Raw genomic sequence first — 19133 nt, 5'->3', positions numbered from 1 at the left:
TTTAGTACCACTCAACAACCCGGGAGTGGCCCCCAGAAGTCATGCAAGGCAAGCCTCGGTGGCTTCACGCTGCCTCCCAGCTGACTCCTCCACCTGACTAGAGCAGCGTCGGCCAGCAAAATGGCTGGCATGTCCAATGTGCCAAGCAGGGCCAGGCCAAGGGGTCTCTGAGCAGAACGGTGTGGACACGCTGCATTGGTGACATCCATGTCACAGGGGTCCCAGAATTCGAGCCCCCAGGCTGACCCCCAAAGTGGATGAGGAATCCCCTGCATTGAGCTCAGAAGGGGAGTTTCCTGAAAGTACCTGTCTGGTCCTCATCTTTATGAGGGGAGCAGGTGTTGGCCATGAGTTGGGGCCGACTCAATAACAGCAAGGATACACTGGGATGTGTGTAGGAGTTTGAGACCATTTGTGAAGGACAAGAGTGAATGCAGAGGGGCAGCCTTAAGACAGATGCTCAGGGTCTGGTCACTCTGTCCACTTCCATCTCATGCGCCCTGATGAGCCGGCACAATGTCTGATACTGGAGCCAGTGCACAGAGGGGGCACGGCGGCAATGGGCTCAGTATTCACAATGGCAACGTCATCTGGCCCCCGTGGGTTCTTCCTAATAAGTCAGTACTTTTTCCATTGTCAGTGACACAGAGAAACTGTCCTACCAGCCCAAGCAGCATCTACTGGTCCTCAGAAGTGGACTTCAGGTCCTGCTGCATCCAGGCACACAGGCAGCATTCACAGGATTCTTTCTGCACATTGTAGCTCTGCCCTTTCAGGATGTTTCTTGGACTGGGTTTATCTATGGACACTGCAAAGTCCCTGTGGCTCATGGTCCAGGTGAGATGGTCACTCTCCCAGTGTCTAGACATCAGATCGCAGGGAAGTGAATGACCCACCAGGTAGTGTAAACAGTTAACACACTTGGCTGCTAAGTGGAGGATGGAGTCCACCCAGGTACCTCAGAAGAAATGTCTGGTGATATACTGAAAACCTTATGGAGTGCGTTTCTACTCCAACAAACACAGGGTGGCCATGAGCTGGAATCCACTTGAGCAGCATTGGCATTGTCAACTCAGAGATGAAGAAGGTGAAGTCACCTGCTCAGAGCACAGCACAAGGGTCCTGGGATTCTGAGGGCAACTCCTCAGGACCCTCCATCATCCTGGTCCTCACTTACCACAACCCTACCTCACCACGGCCCTCCCTCACCATGGCCCACCCTCACCTCGGCCCTCCCTCACCATGACCCTGATGGAACCTCAGCATTAATTTTACATTATTACCTCACTTAGACAATAACCAGGGCACTGACACGGAGGATCCCTAATGCCCAGTCGGATCAAACTTCTGGGTACAAACATTTAAAAATTGTGGGGTGGCTTGCCCTCGGCATTTGGAAAGGGATGCATTTGTGGAGGTGTCTGAAAACGGTAGCTTTCGTACCCCACTCCAAGCCTTGGGTCCTGTTCAGCTACTGAGAGAGGAATGGAACAGCGTGGGGTGGGACTTCCAGAGAATCCTCCAGGCAATGCCACTGGGTCCTCACAGGAATCTACATGTTCTGGACACATTTGTGGACACGAATGGATGAGCAGCTCGTCTGACAGGTGGTGTGACAGGGGCACATGGGTGGACAGAAGGTGGCCCAAGTCCGCCGGATCAAGCACGCCCAGACCATTGTGGGGCAGGGGCAGGTGTCTCAGGAGGTGGAATGTGAGGGAGCAGGAGGTGGGGGGCTCTTCCTCAGACTCTGCCAACATGCAGGACTCAGAGGAAAAGCTCTCCTGGCATCATCACCCAGCCATGTCATAAAGCAGCGAATCCGGTCACCTCTCTGCAGGGGCCCCAACCTGCCAGGACCACCAGCAGGGGCAGTCCTCCCCAAGATCAAGGTTTCAGTGACTCTAGAGGAGAACATCTCAGGTGGCCCCATGGCCTGGGTGAGGACTGGGATGGGAGATTCTTGACTGGAAGTGGCAGGGATGGGGAACCCGCATGCCCACACATTCTCTCCAGGCACTTGGGCAGTTTTGACTTCTAAGTAAGCAAACCTGTGCCAGCCCCTGGAGGTGGACACTGCCGTCCCCTCAGCAGCCAGTGGTCTGTGTGTAGGTCCCATCCCAGCCATTCCACCTCCTGCTCCATCTCAGCTCTGCAGGCTGACCCTCTAAACTTGGGGTTAAAGATAATTCTGTACCCCAGAGGCTGCATGGAACACAATGGAGAGTGTCCGAAGTCCCCCAGGCTCACTGGATACATGGCACAGGGGAGACAGCCTGTTCCAATCCAATCCGATTCAGAGGCAGGAGCAGTGGGAGGATTAGGCCAACCTTGCGGTTCAAACCCACCTGTGTGCCGTCGAGTCGGTTCTGACTCTTAGCAACCTTACATAGGATTTCTGAGGAGCGGCTGGTGAGTTTGAACCACTGGTCTTGCAGTTCAAATCGACCTTGAGTGGAGTGCTTATCCTGTGGTACCACACTTAGACTCCAGGGGCTAATTTAGAGTGATATCAATAATCCTAAGTGAAATGCATCAGTGAGAGAAAGAAAATTCTGGAACTTTGTAGAACGAAGAAGAGTAACCAATAAGCTGACCTAAGGTTGATCTTGTGTGGACCCTAGTCTATTATAGAAATTCAGAAAACACAGCCCTGGCCACATTCCAAGTGATTATGCATACATGAGAATGTAGAAGATTCTGGGGATCTCTAAGAATTACCTGGGGGCTTGATAAACTGTAGATTCTGACTCCGTTTATCTGGGAGAGATACAAATTTAAATTCTCAGCAGGGCGTTCACCCAGAACAGTACCAGCTCCTAGGACCTTCCCCTGCCCGTTCTGTGCCCTGGACCCAGCCAGGTGAGCGTCTCCCTCTGCTTACCAGGGAAGGCACGGGGCAGGCGGGGCAGCAGGTGTGCCCTCATTACTCATCTTCCCTCAGGAGTCCTGGCACCACAGCTAGGTTTACGATGCTGCCTTTATGGTGGGCTTGTGGACTTGGGTTGAACTTGGGCCCGCCATAAACCACAGGCTGGCTCCCAGAGCGGCATGTACACACAGATATAAACGGATACCCACCGGCCATAAACTCCCTCTTGCCTTGTTTGAGCTGTGCCAGCATGGGAAGCCCATCCCAGAATCACTGTCATAGACATCCAGACACACTTAGGGTCACGCAGAGCTGCTGACATGCATTTCATCCCCCTTGGTCAGGCTCATTGGGACCACCCTAAGGGGACAAGACAGTGAGCCCTAACTAGGAAGGCCTGGTGCTTCCGATGCAAACCTGCATCCTGTAGTGAGCACCCCCCCAAACCCACACGGAAGGCCCTTGTCTAGCCCCCACCACATCCACACCAGCCCAACACAGTGTGGAGGGTGTTGGCTCTGTCCAGCCCACTTCTCCAGCCTCTTCTGCTGTCTGCTCCCTCTACTCCCAATGTGGCAGACCCCCCTCGTGCTGTGGGTACACAGCTCTGTTCTCCTCTAAGCAGGCACTCACTTCATCATGGTGAGGAACATCATCAACCTCGTCACTGCAACCTCACCCATGGTGTTATGGATTAAATGTGTCCTCCGAGTGCTAGCTGAAATCCCAACCCCTCTGCTGGTACTTTGCCCTTGTGTGGACATAGGTCTTCTCTCTCAGGATCAGGGTAGGTCCTAGTCTGAATCCATCCTGAGGCGTGTTCTTTAAAAAAAAGAGGAGGATGTGGAGACTCCATGTGAAGATTCATGTAAACACTGGGCCTGTGATAAGTCTCCCTCCAGGGGTACAGAACGGAGTCCAGGTGTGGCACTATGGGTTAATGCACCAGACTGCAAAGCTCTTTGAACTGCAAGATCAGCAGTTCAAGCTCGCCAGCTGCTCCTCGGAAACCCTATACAGGGTCACTACAGGTCAGAATCGACTCGATGGCACTTCACAACAACAGGGGGCAGAGCAGAGTCTTGGTGTGGAGCCATAGGATAAGCACTGGACCTTAAAGTCGGTTTGAATGGCAAGGTCGGCAGTTCAAGCTGACCAGCTGCTCCTCGGAAACCCTACACAGGTTCACCATGAGTTAGAACCAACTCCATGGCACTTAACAACAGAGGACAGAGAGTGGCCACAGCTCTGCCGACTCCCAGCTGTGGACAATACATCTTGGTTCTTCCAACTACCCTCTTGGTGGCGCCTTAAGACACAAAGATAATTGGGGACTCAGCTCCAACAGTGCCACCTCTGAAAGGTTACATGCTCCTAACCATCCACCTCCTCACAGCTCTACTGGGAAACTGCAGGCTGACACATCTGCCCTGTTGTTGTTGTTAGGTATCATCAAGTTGATACATACTCAACGTAATGCTTTGCACAACCTCACAATCGTTGCTACACCTGAGCTCATCACTGCCACCACTGTGCCAATCCATCTCATTGAGGGGGGGGGTCTTCCTCTTTTTCTCAGACCCTCCACTTTACCAAATACAATATATCTTCTTCGACAAAATCTGGCCATCCTGACCTCCAAGCAGCACTCTGGCTGCACTTCTTCCAACACAGATCTGTTGGTTTTTTGGGGGAGTCCCTGGTACTTTTAATATTCTCCATCAACACCATAACTCAAAAGCATCAATTCTTCCATGATCTTCCTTATTCACTGTCCAGATTTCGCATGCATATGAGGTTATTGAAAATACCATGGCTTGGGTCAGGCACACCTCAACTGAGATGTCCTCAAACTGACATCTTTGCTCTTCAACACTTTAAAAAGGTCTTGTGCAGTAGACTTGCCTAATGCAATATGTCATTTGATGTCTTGACTGCTGCTTCCATGAGTGTTGACGGTTGATGCAAGCAAAACAAAGTCTTTGACAACTTCAATCTTTTCTCCATTGAAATGGATGTTGTTTACTGGTCCAGTGGTGAGGAGCTTTGTTTTCTGTACACTGAGATACAACTCAGACTGAAGGCTGTCCTGCCCCACCCATGTCCCCAAGGCTGGTGCCCAAGCAGACACAGACCACAAGCAAAAATCATGGTGCACCAACCTTGTGGTTCAAACTGACCTCGCAGTCCAGTGCTTTATCCTACAGCACCAACTGGCCCGCCAAGTGTAGCCAAGTGACAAATTCACATATAAACCCTGAATTTCTACTTACTCCCTAAAAGGCCAGGGAGGAACTAAGATTGTTTGCTGAACAACCTCACACCCTAGCTATGAGGGCCCTCAGTTGACTTCAAGCCCTGGTTAAGTCTTCCTCCTGAGACCTCTCATAAAGGTCAAAGCCTCAAATCCAAAGATTTGGATTCTACCAATGGACTAATAGAACATGGGAACATCAGTCTCCAGGACTCTGAGACTAGAACTAGATGGTGCCCAACTGCTCTGAAAGGGACCTTCACATTAGAGGGTCCTGGATACAGCTGGCGAAATGTACAACAAAACAGAAAATTCATTCATAAAAATAAAAAAGACCGGATTTACTGGTCAGAAAGAACCTGTGGAAGCTGAGACTATAGCCCCCGACCACCCTTCACCTTTCGAGGTCTGGAAAGGAACTCATCTTTGTGGTCCAACTTTCAGCCAAGCAGTAGGTAGGTTTACACTAGCAAGATATGCTCACTGTGGGATCATGGGTCATTCAAATTCAACAGGGCAACATTTACGTAAGGACAGAGTGGAGAAGGGATGGGAACGTGGGTACCACAGGGAGGTAGCAGGATGACTGTCGTTCCATGGAGGGGACTGTAATCATTGAGAAGAAACAGTGTATGATTTGTTGAATGTAAAGTTGATGTAGTTGAATGTAAAGTCTGTAGTCTGTAAACCTCCACTCAATTCACAATGAAAAGTTAAAAAACACACACACATACAACAAAGACTTGGACTCTAGTTAGGGAACAAACATTGCCATTGCTAATTCGGATTCTCAGGCTCTAAGTGAACAATGTGAGGTCTTATGATTCCCTTGTAAGGAACCATAGTCTTTGCACAACAAACCCGAGCATCTATGAACATCCTAAGACTTCTGAAATCCCACACTACATATGAATCCCAGGGTGGTACAATGTGGCTAACCCAAGATGGTTGTAGTCCACTCCAAGGCACCTCAGAACAAAGATTGGCAATCTGTTTCCAAAAACTCAGTCACTGAAAACCCGATGGGCACAGTTCTACCCTGACACACCCGGGGGCTCCAGCAGCCAGGACCCGCTCAAGAGCAATGGCTTTATTGATTTTTGTGGTATGCAATACAAAGCAAATAGAAAAATAGACATGTCGAAAGGATAAGAAAATAATATCTGAGGTGATCTTCATGCTACAGAGCCCCCTCCCAAGTGGACACCCCCTTGAGACCCCACCCAAGCTGCAGGAAGTGGGCAAGGCCTGCCTGTATATGGGTCTGGTGCTTGGCAGGCTGGGGATGAGGAGGAGGGAAGAAGGGTCCAAGCTCAGGACCTGGGAGGAGGAGGTTGGTCAGGCTGGGGTCAAGGATGGGGGTTAGAAGTCAGTGTTCCCGGACAGATGTGGGTGAGGTGAGTGTGGCGCAGGAGGGACAGGGCCATTAGGGAGCAAAGTCTGGGAAGATCAAAGAGAGCCTCACTTCAGCTCAGGAAGAAGAGACTGGGTGGGGGCGGGGAGCACAGGCGAGGACCACGACCAGAGCGGGTGAGGCTGGGCCGGGCAACTCTACCACAGCTGAGTCAACGCTTTGCTTACTGGGAAGCTGAATTTGGGGTGGACTTTGGATACAGCCCATGGCCCCATAAAGTGATGAGTTCAAATGATGGCTGGGGTTCTCCCTGGATGGGGCGGGTGCAGATGGCTTGTGCCAGGGTCACCATGAGGTCAGCAGGACGCAGCCCTGACCAGTGGCAGCCCAAGTGCACCCGCCCCAGCACCAGCACCAGAGAGGAGACTTGCCCTGCAGTTGGGACCCTGGGTCTCATGGCTGAACCTGAAAACCAAGGATCTGCGTGGCAGCCCCTTGGGGAAGGGGGTGGATGAGATGCCCACCACGGAAGGCCAGGACAGATTGCCAGTCCCTATCACTGGGGACCACTCACTGTAACTCTCATTCTAATTGTCACCCTGGGTCCTGAGATGCCCCCCACACCCCCCGACAGTCTGTAACCAGGCCCCTACCGCCCGGCTCCATGTGGGGACAAGCCCTGCTCCTGGGGCAGCCTGGAGGTGACAGACAAGAGGGCTGGAGAGCAACCACAAAGCGCAACAGCCCCTTCCAGGCAGACAAGGAGCCAGAGGCCATGGGGCTGCCAGGGGACAGAGTTCAAATCCACAAGCCGGTCCCATCAGTCCAGAACAGTCTTGAGCTCCTCATACAGGGAGGGGGCGGTGGCGGCTTCCAGCAGCCTCAGAGTTGCCTTGGGGATTTTGCGGCCCAGCTGCATCTTGGCTGTGAGGAGAGGACAATGAGACCCTACCTGGTGCGCATGTCTGGGGGTGGGGCCAGGAGGGGGCGCTCCAGGTGCTGGGGACGTCTGTGAGGGGATACGCAGCCATGAGGTACGGGGGAAGTGGTTTGTTAGAGGAGGAGATGAGAGGGGAGAGGAGCCCGTGACCCCAAACACCCCTTTGCTGCGGGGTGCCTTATAAACATGGTGCTGAACCACCATCTGTCGGAACAGACACTGGGGGCTGGAATCCGTACTTCACTGATGCCCTGCCTTCCTCCCGCCCCCTAGTTACCAGGAAGGGGCTTCCCTCCACCCCTGCTCACTCGTCTTGAGCGTCCCCAGCAGACACTTGTAGGTGACTCGGTGGCGGCTCAGCTTGAGCAGGAAAGCATGGTGGCAGAGCCAGCGTGCCGCCTCAGAAGGGAGCGGGCCCAGGGCACCAGGGGCCCCCAGCAACATCCCTGCCAGCAACAGGAGAGATTCAGGACTCGCCCCAGGGTAGGAGATGGACAGGGGGCGCCAGTCAGAACGCTTCTCTCCAGCATCTCCCAGTGAAATCTCCAAAACACTAGTAACAGCAGCTGCAAGTCAGATCGCCGCCAACTAAGGCCCGGATGGCAGAGGGGTCTGAGTGCAAAGTGGGAGGGGCTGAGGGCTAGGGCCACATTTCTGCAACCTCGAGCTGGTCCCAGGTGGCTGTGGGAGGGACCCATTACCCACACCAAACAGGGACTGTGTGGCCGAGGTGCCCAAGGGCGCCCCCCACCCCACCCCATGTGAGAGATAACAAGGAGGCAGAACAGTGCAGGGACCAGTCTCCTCAAAGAATGGCAGCAACTTCAGCACAAACCCGGATATCGTCCACCAGGGGCCGGGGATAGGACCCACTCTGGGTGCATGGCTACCTCCACACCGCCAAGGCCCGCAGCCCCAATGTCCTGACTTTTCTAATGCCCAAGTGGCAGCTCCTGCCCACACCAATGGAGGGTCCAGGGGCCCGTGCCAATAGACCCCGAGCACCTGTGTTCTTGGCTTTCAGAATGCTGTAGCAGCGCGTAGCCGTGTCCGAGATGATTCTGAGGAAAAACGAGGGATTCTTTCCCACTTGCTGATTGAATGGGAGCTGGAGTACGCAGGCGTGAAACCTAAGGGAGAAAGCCCATGGTGCTTGGGGAGGTCCACAGCTAACATGTATGTGTACACACGTGTACAATCTGCACACATGCATATGAATTCTTACACAGGGCAGGGGAATGGGGGGCTTCAAAAACTTCCTCATGAAGATTCCACTATCTTTTCGTTCCATTTTCCATGAATTTTTTGAAGCCCCTTTGTATGTGTTGCTGTGTGTACATGCCTGTCTGTGAATGCATGTGTTTATGTGTGCATGTGTGTGTGCACACATGCAAATGTATTTGCTTGCATGTTTACAAATGCATGGCTGTGTGCACTTGTGCATAGCTGTAACTGTGCAGGTATATTCATACATGACTTTGTTCAGGTTTGCATGTGTTTGGTGTGGCCGTGTTTGCATGCAGGTCTCTGTACATGTGTATCTGCATGTGTATACACAAACACATGACAAGTCCTTTGCCAGGTGTCTGAATGCCTGGCTGACCTCGTCACGTGCCTCAGCCCTTTCTGTAATAGTTAAGATGTGTCTGTTATGGATTGAAACGTAGCTCCCAAATTACATGTGGACACCCTAAAGCCCCTACACCCATATACATGACATTGTTTGGATCCAAGGGTTTTCTTTTGTAATGGTAACATCCCAGGGCAAGAGGGGCCTAAACCTAGTCCCTTCGAGTGCCCTGAAGTGAACAGACACAGAGACTCACTGAGGAAGAAGAAGACAGAAGACGAGTTGCCACGACTACTAGAAGGCACACAGATGACAAAGGACAGCCCGAGAGGCACGCCAAGTTTGGATGTCTCGTCTCCAGAGAATAAATATCCTTTTCAGCCACCCATTTGGGGTGCTTTTGGGACACACCCCCAGCAAACAGGCAATCTAATGTCATCCTCGCCAGTGCCCTGTGGGTACAGGGTATGTGCCCTGAAAGTCAGGTTCAGAAATGTTTTCTAAGAAAAGATCACTTGCCCAAGGTCACGAGGCTGGGAGGGGACCACAGGGCGTTAGGAGTTAAGGGGATGACCCTCCTAGAGGGCAAGGGCAGCTGCTCACCTCCGGTCTGAGGGTCACAGAGCTTGGGTCAAGGAGGACAGTAAGACCTCCCGTTCCAGTGACTCCAGCCCACAGCCTGCCATGCAGAAATCTTCCCTGAAGGACCAGGTCAGAGGGCACAGGTGTGGGCTAGGTCTGGGAGCCACAGGGGCAGACGGAATGTGCCCCGCTGCCATGTTATGGCCTACTTCCGCCCCACTCCCCTAGTCCCTGTCAGGTGCACATCTGGGCGCACTCACACTTGTGCCCCAGGAGGGGAAGCTGACTCTGCTCTGTACCCGCGTCTTCATGCCGCCACACACAGGTTCCACCCACAGAGCACAGTCCTGCCCGCAGGTCCTCAGGTGAGACCAAGCAGACAACCTCCTGATGGGGTGGAGACAGGTGATGCTGTGCTGAGCACAGGTCAAAGGGCAGGGTCCCGATATAGTAGTGGGGAGTTGGCCCCCACCCCTACCTCAAAACCATGACAAAGGACCGCCCCTGAGAGGCACGCATGTTTACATATGCATGACTGTGTGCAAATGTGCGTGACTGTAACTATGCAGGTTATGCATACATGTCTCTGTACAGGTTTGCATGTGTTCGGTGTGGCCGTGTTTGCATGTAGGTCTTTGTACACACGTATCTGCATGTGTGTGCACACAAACACATGACAAGTCCTTTGCCAGGTGTCTGAAGTGCCTGGCTGACCTCGTCACCTGCCTCAGCCCTTTCTGGAAGAGTGGTGGCAACTCGTCTTCTGTCTTCTTCTTCCTCAGTGAGTCCTCATGTCTGTTCTTCTCCTCAGAGCACGCGGCAGGGACTAGGTTTAGGCCCCTCCTGCCCTGGGATGCTAACATCACAAAAGAAAACTCTTGGTTCCAAACAATGTCATGTATATGGGTGCAGGGGCTGAAGGGTGTCCACAGGATGTGTCCTTCCCTGAAGCCCCCAGCAAGTCCCTGACTCCCAGGGTCCCACTCGCTTTTCCATCCCTGTGTGTGTGTGTATTTGTGTGTTGTATGGGCACATTCCTGCTGATATTCCAAATACACTTCCAGAAACGTGTCGAGGCAGCTTACACACCAAGAGCACAGGTGGCGTAAGTCCCTGGTTAGGAATGCGTGGACAGGTATAGAGCTATAACCAGAAGACGGTCAGAGAGAAGAAACAGCCCGAGCACAAGCGGAATTTCTAGAACTTGACACAGAGGAATCTGTGGGCCAGGCTGTGTTTGGGGAGACACCTGCCATCTGTTCCTTCCTGAGGTGCAGAGGACGGAGGTGCCAGCAAACCCTCCATCCTCCACACTCTCGCCCAGCCTTCCTTCTCTGTGACTCGTCCTAAGAAACACAGAGATTGGTCAGGGTCACATTACCACCCCCTCGAGCTGGACAACGCAAGGCAGACCCTCCTCAGGGTGCGTACATCCTGGCTGCCACAGACAGACACCACCTGCTCAGAGTAGTAAGAGAACAGCAGACAATGGCCTGTCCAGGACCGTCTCCACATCCCTGACCCTGTGCCGCCCTCTGGTGGCGGCGTGCCCCAGTAACCGACCTGTAGGCGTGTAGCAGGAGGATCTTGTAAATGTTGATGCAGACGGTCTGAAGACTATTCACCTGACATGAGAGAGAAAGAGAGCACAGTCAGATGATCCGTGGAATCGCTTCTGCTTTATAACCAGCCCTCAGAATCAGAGTGAAATATTCTACTGGGATGCCAGCCAAGCCACACATCCCACGCCCCAGGTTCCCGCCGAGTCGTCCCTGTCACTGCTGTCAGTGAGCCGACAGGGATGGTTCGGAAGAGCATACAAGGCTCCAGGCAGGCACTATTGACTCGTGACGCTCAACTACTGTGTGCTTTTAAGGTGACGTTGGGGGATGTGTTTGGTGTATGGTTTAAAGAGGATCTCGGGACATAGTTTCTAGACAGCGGCTCATTCTGATTAAAGTCCTTGCAGGGTTCAAGTTCCCTTCTAGAAGTCTATCTGAAAGACAACAGCAGAGCTGTTCAAAGACTTCACTCAGCTGTTCTAAGTTCAGAGCTGAGCAACCATGTAGGACGAACTAGATAGACGGGGAGTCGGCCACAGGCGGCACCGGGGGAGACCTTACGCTGCCATCCCTGGCATCTTCTCAGAGACTGCCCGATGGATGGCACAAAGCATTCCTTCTATAAAGGAGCACCGTAAAGCAGGAAGGGACATGGTGCCTGCTCGTGGTGACATCGATCACATGTGTCCATCTATGGCCGCTCACCCGCCATCACCCGATAGACCCGCTGCCTGGAAGTGAGGTGGGCACACATGCGCCCCCCAGCCAGCCCTCCCCTGAGTCCAGTCCAGGAGCACTGAGCCCACCCAGTACCTCGGACCCCCGCCCCAGGACCCCCACTCACACACACAGATGTGCACACATGTACCCACAAACCCACGAGTGCACACGCATGTGCTGGTCCACACCCTCCTGCCCGGGCGCCAGGCAGTGCACGATGAGTGAGCCGTCAGTCCCCAGGGTCAGCGTGCTCACCTGCAAATCCAGGAACAGACTGTGACACTTCAGCCGTAGGACCGCAAAAAGCTTGCGACGCATGTTCCTGCCAGCCTTGAAGCCGGGGCTGAAGACAAGACTCGCTCTGATGGAGGTCTGGGCATAGCTGCAAACACACGGGAGCTGCCAAATGTGAGTGCCTCCTTGTGCCCAAGTGGGCTCACTTCACAGCATTAAACGTGTGTCCACCTCATGGTGCCAAATGTGTGTCCACCTCATCTCGTCTAATGTGCGTGTCCAGGCCACAGTCGGATCCCCACCTCTGTGTGAAACTCCGGCTCAGGAAACCCCGTCCTTCCTCCCTCCCTCCCACCCATGTCCTGGTCACAGCAGGTACAACACGCTCCACACAAGTCTAGCCCATGGTAAGCCCGAGTCCCTGTGCACACTCACGTGCTGACACGCACCATCACAAACACGCATGTGTGCACATGAACTGGGCTACCCACCTCGCTTTTGCCCAAACCCTGGGCAGTCTCACCTGTCCATCCATCAGTGACCAACACGTGAGAGCCCCAACATAACATGCATTCCACTGAACCACCAGCAGGCCTCACACAAAACCTACAGAGACTTCTGAGACGCCCCCAATGTGACACGGAGCTCACTAACATTCCTATGTACAAAGAAGCCACACTGCAGGCCAAGTCCAGAGGTGCTGGGGAACGTCCGTAACACCCCACCCAGGCACTCCCTGACAGCACCCACAACCTCAGCCTCTTCCAGAACTGGGTCTGAATCATGCAGTGGTAGTTTCTGTCCCGTTGTGTGTTCCATGTGACGAGGACTGACCGCAGTGTGGCCTCACCCAGGCAGGGACAGGTCCACCCACAGGTGTCCAACACCCAATGCCTACCCAGCCTTCTCAAGCCCTCACCGTTCTCCACCTCTCCTTCCCAACGCGTTTTCTCCTGCAGGGATTCTGTTGCTCTGGGGTTTTCCCTTTTGACAACACACACACACACACACACACACACACACACGTGGGCTGGATTTGGGCCTCATCAGACTACCTGCCCCAAGAGGCACGGCCTGTCCCTCTCTTTCCTGCTAAGGTGTCAGGTGACCTCCTCACAGGACTGCCTGCAGCCAGGCTCAGGCTGCAGTCAGAACAAGTAAGAAAGGAAATAGCTCCACGTGTACTCTACACACAGCTGCCACCAGCCACCGACACGTCAAACGGTCGCAGCATAGCCCAGCTGGCTTGACCACGCACAAACTCGATAGGAAATACGGGAGACATGGAAAAATATGCAGAAAATGTCAACACAGAGTCCCTGCATGGTGCCAACTGTTAGCGTGCTTGGCTGTATCTGAGCTGCCGGAAGTTCGCATCCTTCCAGAGGTAGGGACCTCAGAAAGAAGACCTGGGGACCTATGAGGTTGAATCAAAAATCATCCACCCTCCAGTTATACCAAAACTTCTGTTGGCTGCACCATCGTATCAGCGCTTTCTGTTCAATGTCACTGCTGTGACCGTGGGCATCTGAAAACAAAATCTGGACCGATACTCAAAGGAAGGTAAAACTTTCTTTAAAAAAATCCTTACTGATGACTTAACATGGAGTCATCTCTAGGAGCCTGAGACTAAATGGCAGAGTATGGACTGGAAACATCCTCAATCGCCAACCAAGAAGTTCAGAAGTCAACCAGCAGCTGGAAAATGGATGCAAGCAGTTTTCTGGGATTGTCAAGGGGCAGTATTAGAACACTATCAGGAAAAAGGTTCAACAATCAACAGTGCTCATTACAGTGAGATAGATGCTCACTGAAGAGCTGAAGTCTAAACTTCAGATTCAACACAGTGGACTGTTATCTAGAGCGTCGTCATCTTACATGACAATGCATGTCTACACTGTGGACACTCTGCAAAAAGTTTGTTTTGAGGTGTTAAAGCATCCTCCCTATAGCCTTGATCTTTCTCCATCAGACTTTCACCTGTTTAGTCCCCCAAAAGCAGAACATCAAGGATGAAGATTCACCTCTCATGAAGAAGTGAAGACAGCGGTGCATTCGTGGCTCGCAGCTCAGCCTAAAACATTTTTTAATACAGGGATACAGAAGCTGGACAAAATGTATTCAAAAGCAAGGAGATTGTGTTGAAAACATGATATAGCTGTCTTTTCTAAAAGTTGATTAAATAAATTCTACAGCTAGAGTGGGATAATTTTTGACCCAGCCCCCAAAGTTCTGAAAAATCAGCCACTGAAAACTCTACGGTGCACAGTTCTACTCCAAGACACAAGGGGGCGCCACAAACAGAGCTGACTCCAAGCAACTGTGCCTAGCATCAATGTTCTCACAGAAGCATATCCAAAGACAGACTTGAGTGATGGATATAAAGGCCACCGTGGGGAGGAGACACATCTCCGCTCTCGCTTTCAGACACTATTCTTGAAGGACTGTTTCATGCCATTAAATAGTCTTTGATAAGATGATGTAAATGGCGGAATAAGGTGAGGCACATAATGATCAACTCTATCATCTATCTAGGTCATGCCATTATTATTGCTGTGACAAGACATGCTACTCTGAACATCTAAAATGTCTGAGCAAAATCTTTGGACAACTCTCTGGCTATTTCTTCAGATTTCTAGAAGTGGAATTTGAACCTTTTAAAGATTTACACCCTCGGAAACCCTGTACAGGGTCGCTATGGGTCGGACCCGACTCGATGGCACTTAACAACAACAACAACAACAAAGGACTTTAATTTAAATTCGTCACTGTCCAGAAATGATTGCCCTGAGATCATCTTTAAAGCTTAAGCCCCAAACATCCCCTGACAACATCTTAAAACCAAACAGTTGCTTAGCTTCCCAGTAAAGAATCTCTGCCTTGAACACTGTGCTCTTTTAAGAGCTATCTATATGGGCGCAGGAGTCCTGGTGTGCACTGGATGGCTAACCACAAGACTGACAGTTCAAACACACCAGTTGCTCCTTGGAAACCCTGTACTCAGTCACCATGAGTCCGAAACAACTCAATGACACTGATCTGCAGCACATGGGCTCAAAGGAATGACAGCAAGAGCAAAGACAAGACAGGAACACTAGGGGGCAGTGTTGTATGTACCTGGAGGAGGACAGTGAGAAGGCTGTACAGCTCAATGTCGGTGAATTGGCTTAACGGGTGATGCTTCTGCCGTTCATATTCTCAACAACAACACAACCAATTAAAATCATAATAAAAACATATTACTCTGAGCATTTAAAAATGTCCAAGTCAGGTCTTTGATAATGTCTCAGGTTATTTCTTTACGATAGATTTTTAGAAGTGGAATTGGTGGTGGTGGTATTGTTAAGTGCCATTGAGTCGGTTCTGACTCATAGCGACCCTGTATAGGGTTCCAAGGCATAAAATCTTCACGGGACCAGAAAGCTTCATCTTTCTCCTGCGGAGTAGCTGGCAGGCTCGAACCGCTGACGGTGTGCTTTGCAGTCGCGTGCTTATCGTATGGAATGAAGCCACACAGAATTATCAGGGTAGAAAAATGTATGGATACAGTAGGAACTTTACTGTGAACACGCCGTGTCTAGAAAAACTGTGCCCATCTGGTCTTCCCACCCCCCAGAAATGCCTGAGAGTAGCTTCTCCCTGAGCCCACCTAGATGACCAGTGCACGGAAAAGGAACAGCAATTTCAGAAGGAAAATGGTACCTCGTTATTTTAAATTGTGTTTCTTTGACAACTAAATCTCTCTACTTCTTGGATGCACTGCCTGCCCGTGACTGTGATATTTTTCGGGACCAGTGCGTGTCGTTAAAGTTTCCCCTGCATGCTACGGCATTCTGGGGCGGCCACAGAGCTAGTGTTACAGGGCATGCTCTCCAGATAAAGAGACTCATATTAAACAGCCGTATAGAACCTCCATGTTACCATCTGGGAAATTTGTTGGCATCCTCAGGTTTACGTACGGTTTCCTTTTCCAGCTCAAAAGCCTTCCAAGACACATCTCCATGCACCCCGAGAAGAGTTTGTACCTGGGCAGGAGGGTGGGCCACCCCTGCTGCTGTGGATTTTCCTGCCTCTCTGGAAGCAGGAACGGGACTGGGACTGGGCCTGGCCTGGTGAGCTCACCTGGAGTAGTCACAGAACACCTCCAGGGTCCTGGTGTCCAGCAGCAGGCCACACCAGGGGAACAAGCAGTGGGCTGGCAGCTGGAGAATGCCCGCCTGGCCTGGGCTGTCGTCCACGGGGAAATTCACCACCGTCTTCCACAAGTTGATCCTGCAGCCATACTCAGGGATGCCTCCGACCAGGGTCCTGGATCAGAGGGCAACGTCAGCCATCAGGTGAGAGGGTCGGTCCACTTGCTACATGTTACAAAAACTCCCAGATAGTCTGGGAAGCAGGGGTGCCAGGACTGGGCAGGGACCCCAAAGGAAGGGTCCTGCTCTGGACTTGGTCACTGGGGTTCATCCTGACCACGTGGCTGTGTGGGAGGGAAGCCACCGAGGCAAATGGCAGCAAAGGAGCCGAGCACTTAACCACTGTGCCACCATAGCTCCTTCCATGTAACATAGAAAGAGGACTGTGCTACGTTCTGTTACTATCAAGCCAATTCTGACTCACAGAACTACCCCTAAGACTGTAATATTGGATGAGGTGTTGGGCCGGTAACCGAAAGGCCGGCTGTTCAAACTCACCAGTGGCTCCTCGGGAGAAAGATGAGGCTGTCCGCTCCCATATGGATAAGCTTTAGTTTGGGAAACCCTAGACAGGGTCTCTATTGGTCAGAATTGATTCGATGGCAGTGGATTTGGTATGGGGTTCCATTCTTTAAGAAACAGACTGCCCCATCTTTCTCCCAAGGAGCAGCTGGTGGGCTTGAACTGACAACTTTTGTTCACAGTCAACCCCTCTAACCACTGTGCCACCATAACCTTTGTAAGCACCTGAGTGGAGCCTTCTAGGAAGAGCAGGACACACAGACACACATGGAGGAAGGACACACCGACACACATGGAGGAAGACAAATGCCAGGTGAAGTCCTGGCCAGAAACTAGGAAAGCCCACAGGGAACCTGACACTTAGAATGTTAGCCTCCAAAATGGTGAGAAGCTAAACGTGTAGACTTTAAACACCCCCACTAGTGAAATTTCCATTACAGCAGCATAGAAGATGGGCCACCGGACTCCCTGCTGCTACACTGCCCGGACGCTCCCAGCTATGCCAGCCCACACAGCACCCTCCTGCCTGTGGGCACCACCACACGGCCTCCTGACAAGGAATGCCAAGCCATATGGAGGAAAGGTGAGATTCCACTCGGAAAACTGGTGCTGAAATAAAACAGCTGTCACTTAATGATCAGGACTCCTGACAAGCCCACGGACGTCTGCATAGAACTGTGCTCCTCAGTGTTCCCAACAGTGGATTTGGGGGAAGATCACCAAGCCTTTCTTCTGAAGCACCTCTGGATTGGAACCTCTAACTGTTCAGTTAACAATCAAGCGCACTAACCAATGGCAACCTCCAGGGACTTAAGCTGCTGATTCATTTTGTCAATTAAACAGACTTCGCAGAAGCGTTTGTAGAAACATACGCACCTTAGGAAGGACTTAGCTTGTGTAAGGTGTGGTGTCACCAACAAAAAATCATCAACCAAGCGCAAGAGCAACCTACAGGAAGGAGAAAAAATGTACAAACCAAGTTTGACTTTCACCTTCTACATAATATTCATCTACCGGGGATCGAATGCAGAAAAAAGTAAATGTCTGAATTCACACAGACAAGAACAGAGTTCTACAAAGAAGTTCAATAGAAGTTCAATTTCTAATAGAGACACTCTACATTCAATTCTCCAAGCCCTCATCCCGTAACGTGAACCAGACACACAAGTGTAGCCGTGGGTCATTGGGGTGACAAGCAAGGTGTGGAGTCCTGGGTCCCGGGAAAGAAGACACCGGTGTATTTATCTAGTGACAGCTGGGTCTCCAAGCGGGGCTCGGGGTGCACAGTCTCATGGAACACTCAGGCCCAGATGGTATCCCCAGTTCCACATGGCCCACAAGTCTCTCTGCCAAGGACCCCTGGACTGTGGTCCCCACTAAGTGATGAGAGCACAGGACAAACCCCCTCCACATCCTGCCAGTCTGTCTTTGTTTCAACCGGGATTTTAAAGCGCAATTCAGAACCACCTTGATCAAGTAGAACGAGATCAGAAGCAAGGTGCTTTTCAGTCCACCACTGCCCACGGCACCCTCCTCAGAGCAGCCAACGGTGGAAACAAGCTTCGTCCATCAGCAGACTACTCAACAAGCCCAGTGTGGTACACACACACCAGCACAGAGCACTCAGTCAACAAAACTTTTGTGAATGTCTTCATCATTACTAGCTGTCGTCGGGTTGGCCCCCACGCCTGATGACCCCGCGCACATCCCCACAGGTGGCTACAATTCCGACCAGTGTGACCCACAGGGCATTCGTTGGCTGATGTTTGGAAGTAGATCACTAAGCCTGTCTTCCTGTTCCACCTCAGTCCAAAAGCTCTGCTGAAACCTGCTCAACAACAGAGTAACACATAATCCTCCACGGACAGGCTGTGTGTGACCTGCCTCGGCCAGGAAGAACCCGGGTCTCCCACACGGAAGGGGAGAATTCCACCACCTAATCACCACTGCCCCCTTGTGGAGGCCTGGAAGAGCGGGAACACCAAATGCACTGAGTTTCCCTGGATATACACCAACACTGTCACTCTGGGAGAGGGAAGAGGCTCGGCTACCCGTCATGCTGGGTGTTCAGAAGCAGCTTGTTCTCCATGTCCCCGTAGCAGAAGCTGCACAGCAGAGTGGACAGGATGGAGCCCTGCGGGATACCCTGGCACTGGACGTAGTACCTGCAGGGAGGAGCAGATGCAGAGTCAGAAGGGCGTGGACCACAGTGGGCGCTGTATGTATCACACACACACACACATGGATGACCGGTCATCAAGATGGACAGATACATAGGGAGGCACACAGATCAGCCGTCTGTCTCTCAGTCTGTCTGTTGTTGCTGTTGT

General features: G+C 51.9%; 1 protein-coding gene across 2 annotated transcripts in view; it reads right to left on the bottom strand.

Annotated features, from left to right (window-relative positions):
• Window positions 1–7300: 7300 nt before the first annotated feature.
• Window positions 7301–19133, bottom strand: part of TERT (telomerase reverse transcriptase) — a 45202-nt gene continuing 33369 nt past the window's right edge. Inside the window, exons 9-16 of one of the 2 annotated variants that reach the window (XM_006872379.1) lie at window positions 18855–18968; window positions 17680–17751; window positions 16211–16396; window positions 12110–12236; window positions 11136–11197; window positions 8426–8550; window positions 7729–7866; window positions 7301–7404 (exon numbers count right to left, since the gene is read on the bottom strand). In XM_006872379.1, coding sequence (XP_006872441.1) covers window positions 7301–7404; window positions 7729–7866; window positions 8426–8550; window positions 11136–11197; window positions 12110–12236; window positions 16211–16396; window positions 17680–17751; window positions 18855–18968 — 928 coding nt within the window. The remainder of the gene's footprint in view (window positions 7405–7728; window positions 7867–8425; window positions 8551–11135; window positions 11198–12109; window positions 12237–16210; window positions 16397–17679; window positions 17752–18854; window positions 18969–19133) is intronic. The other variant, XM_006872380.1, reaches the window with a different exon arrangement.

The sequence above is a fragment of the Chrysochloris asiatica genome, unplaced genomic scaffold (genome assembly GCF_000296735.1).
Source record: "Chrysochloris asiatica unplaced genomic scaffold, ChrAsi1.0 scaffold00195, whole genome shotgun sequence".
Taxonomy (NCBI): Eukaryota; Metazoa; Chordata; class Mammalia; order Afrosoricida; family Chrysochloridae; genus Chrysochloris; species Chrysochloris asiatica.
Note: the sequence above shows the minus strand (reverse complement) of the source record. Positions and strands in the feature narration are given on the sequence as shown.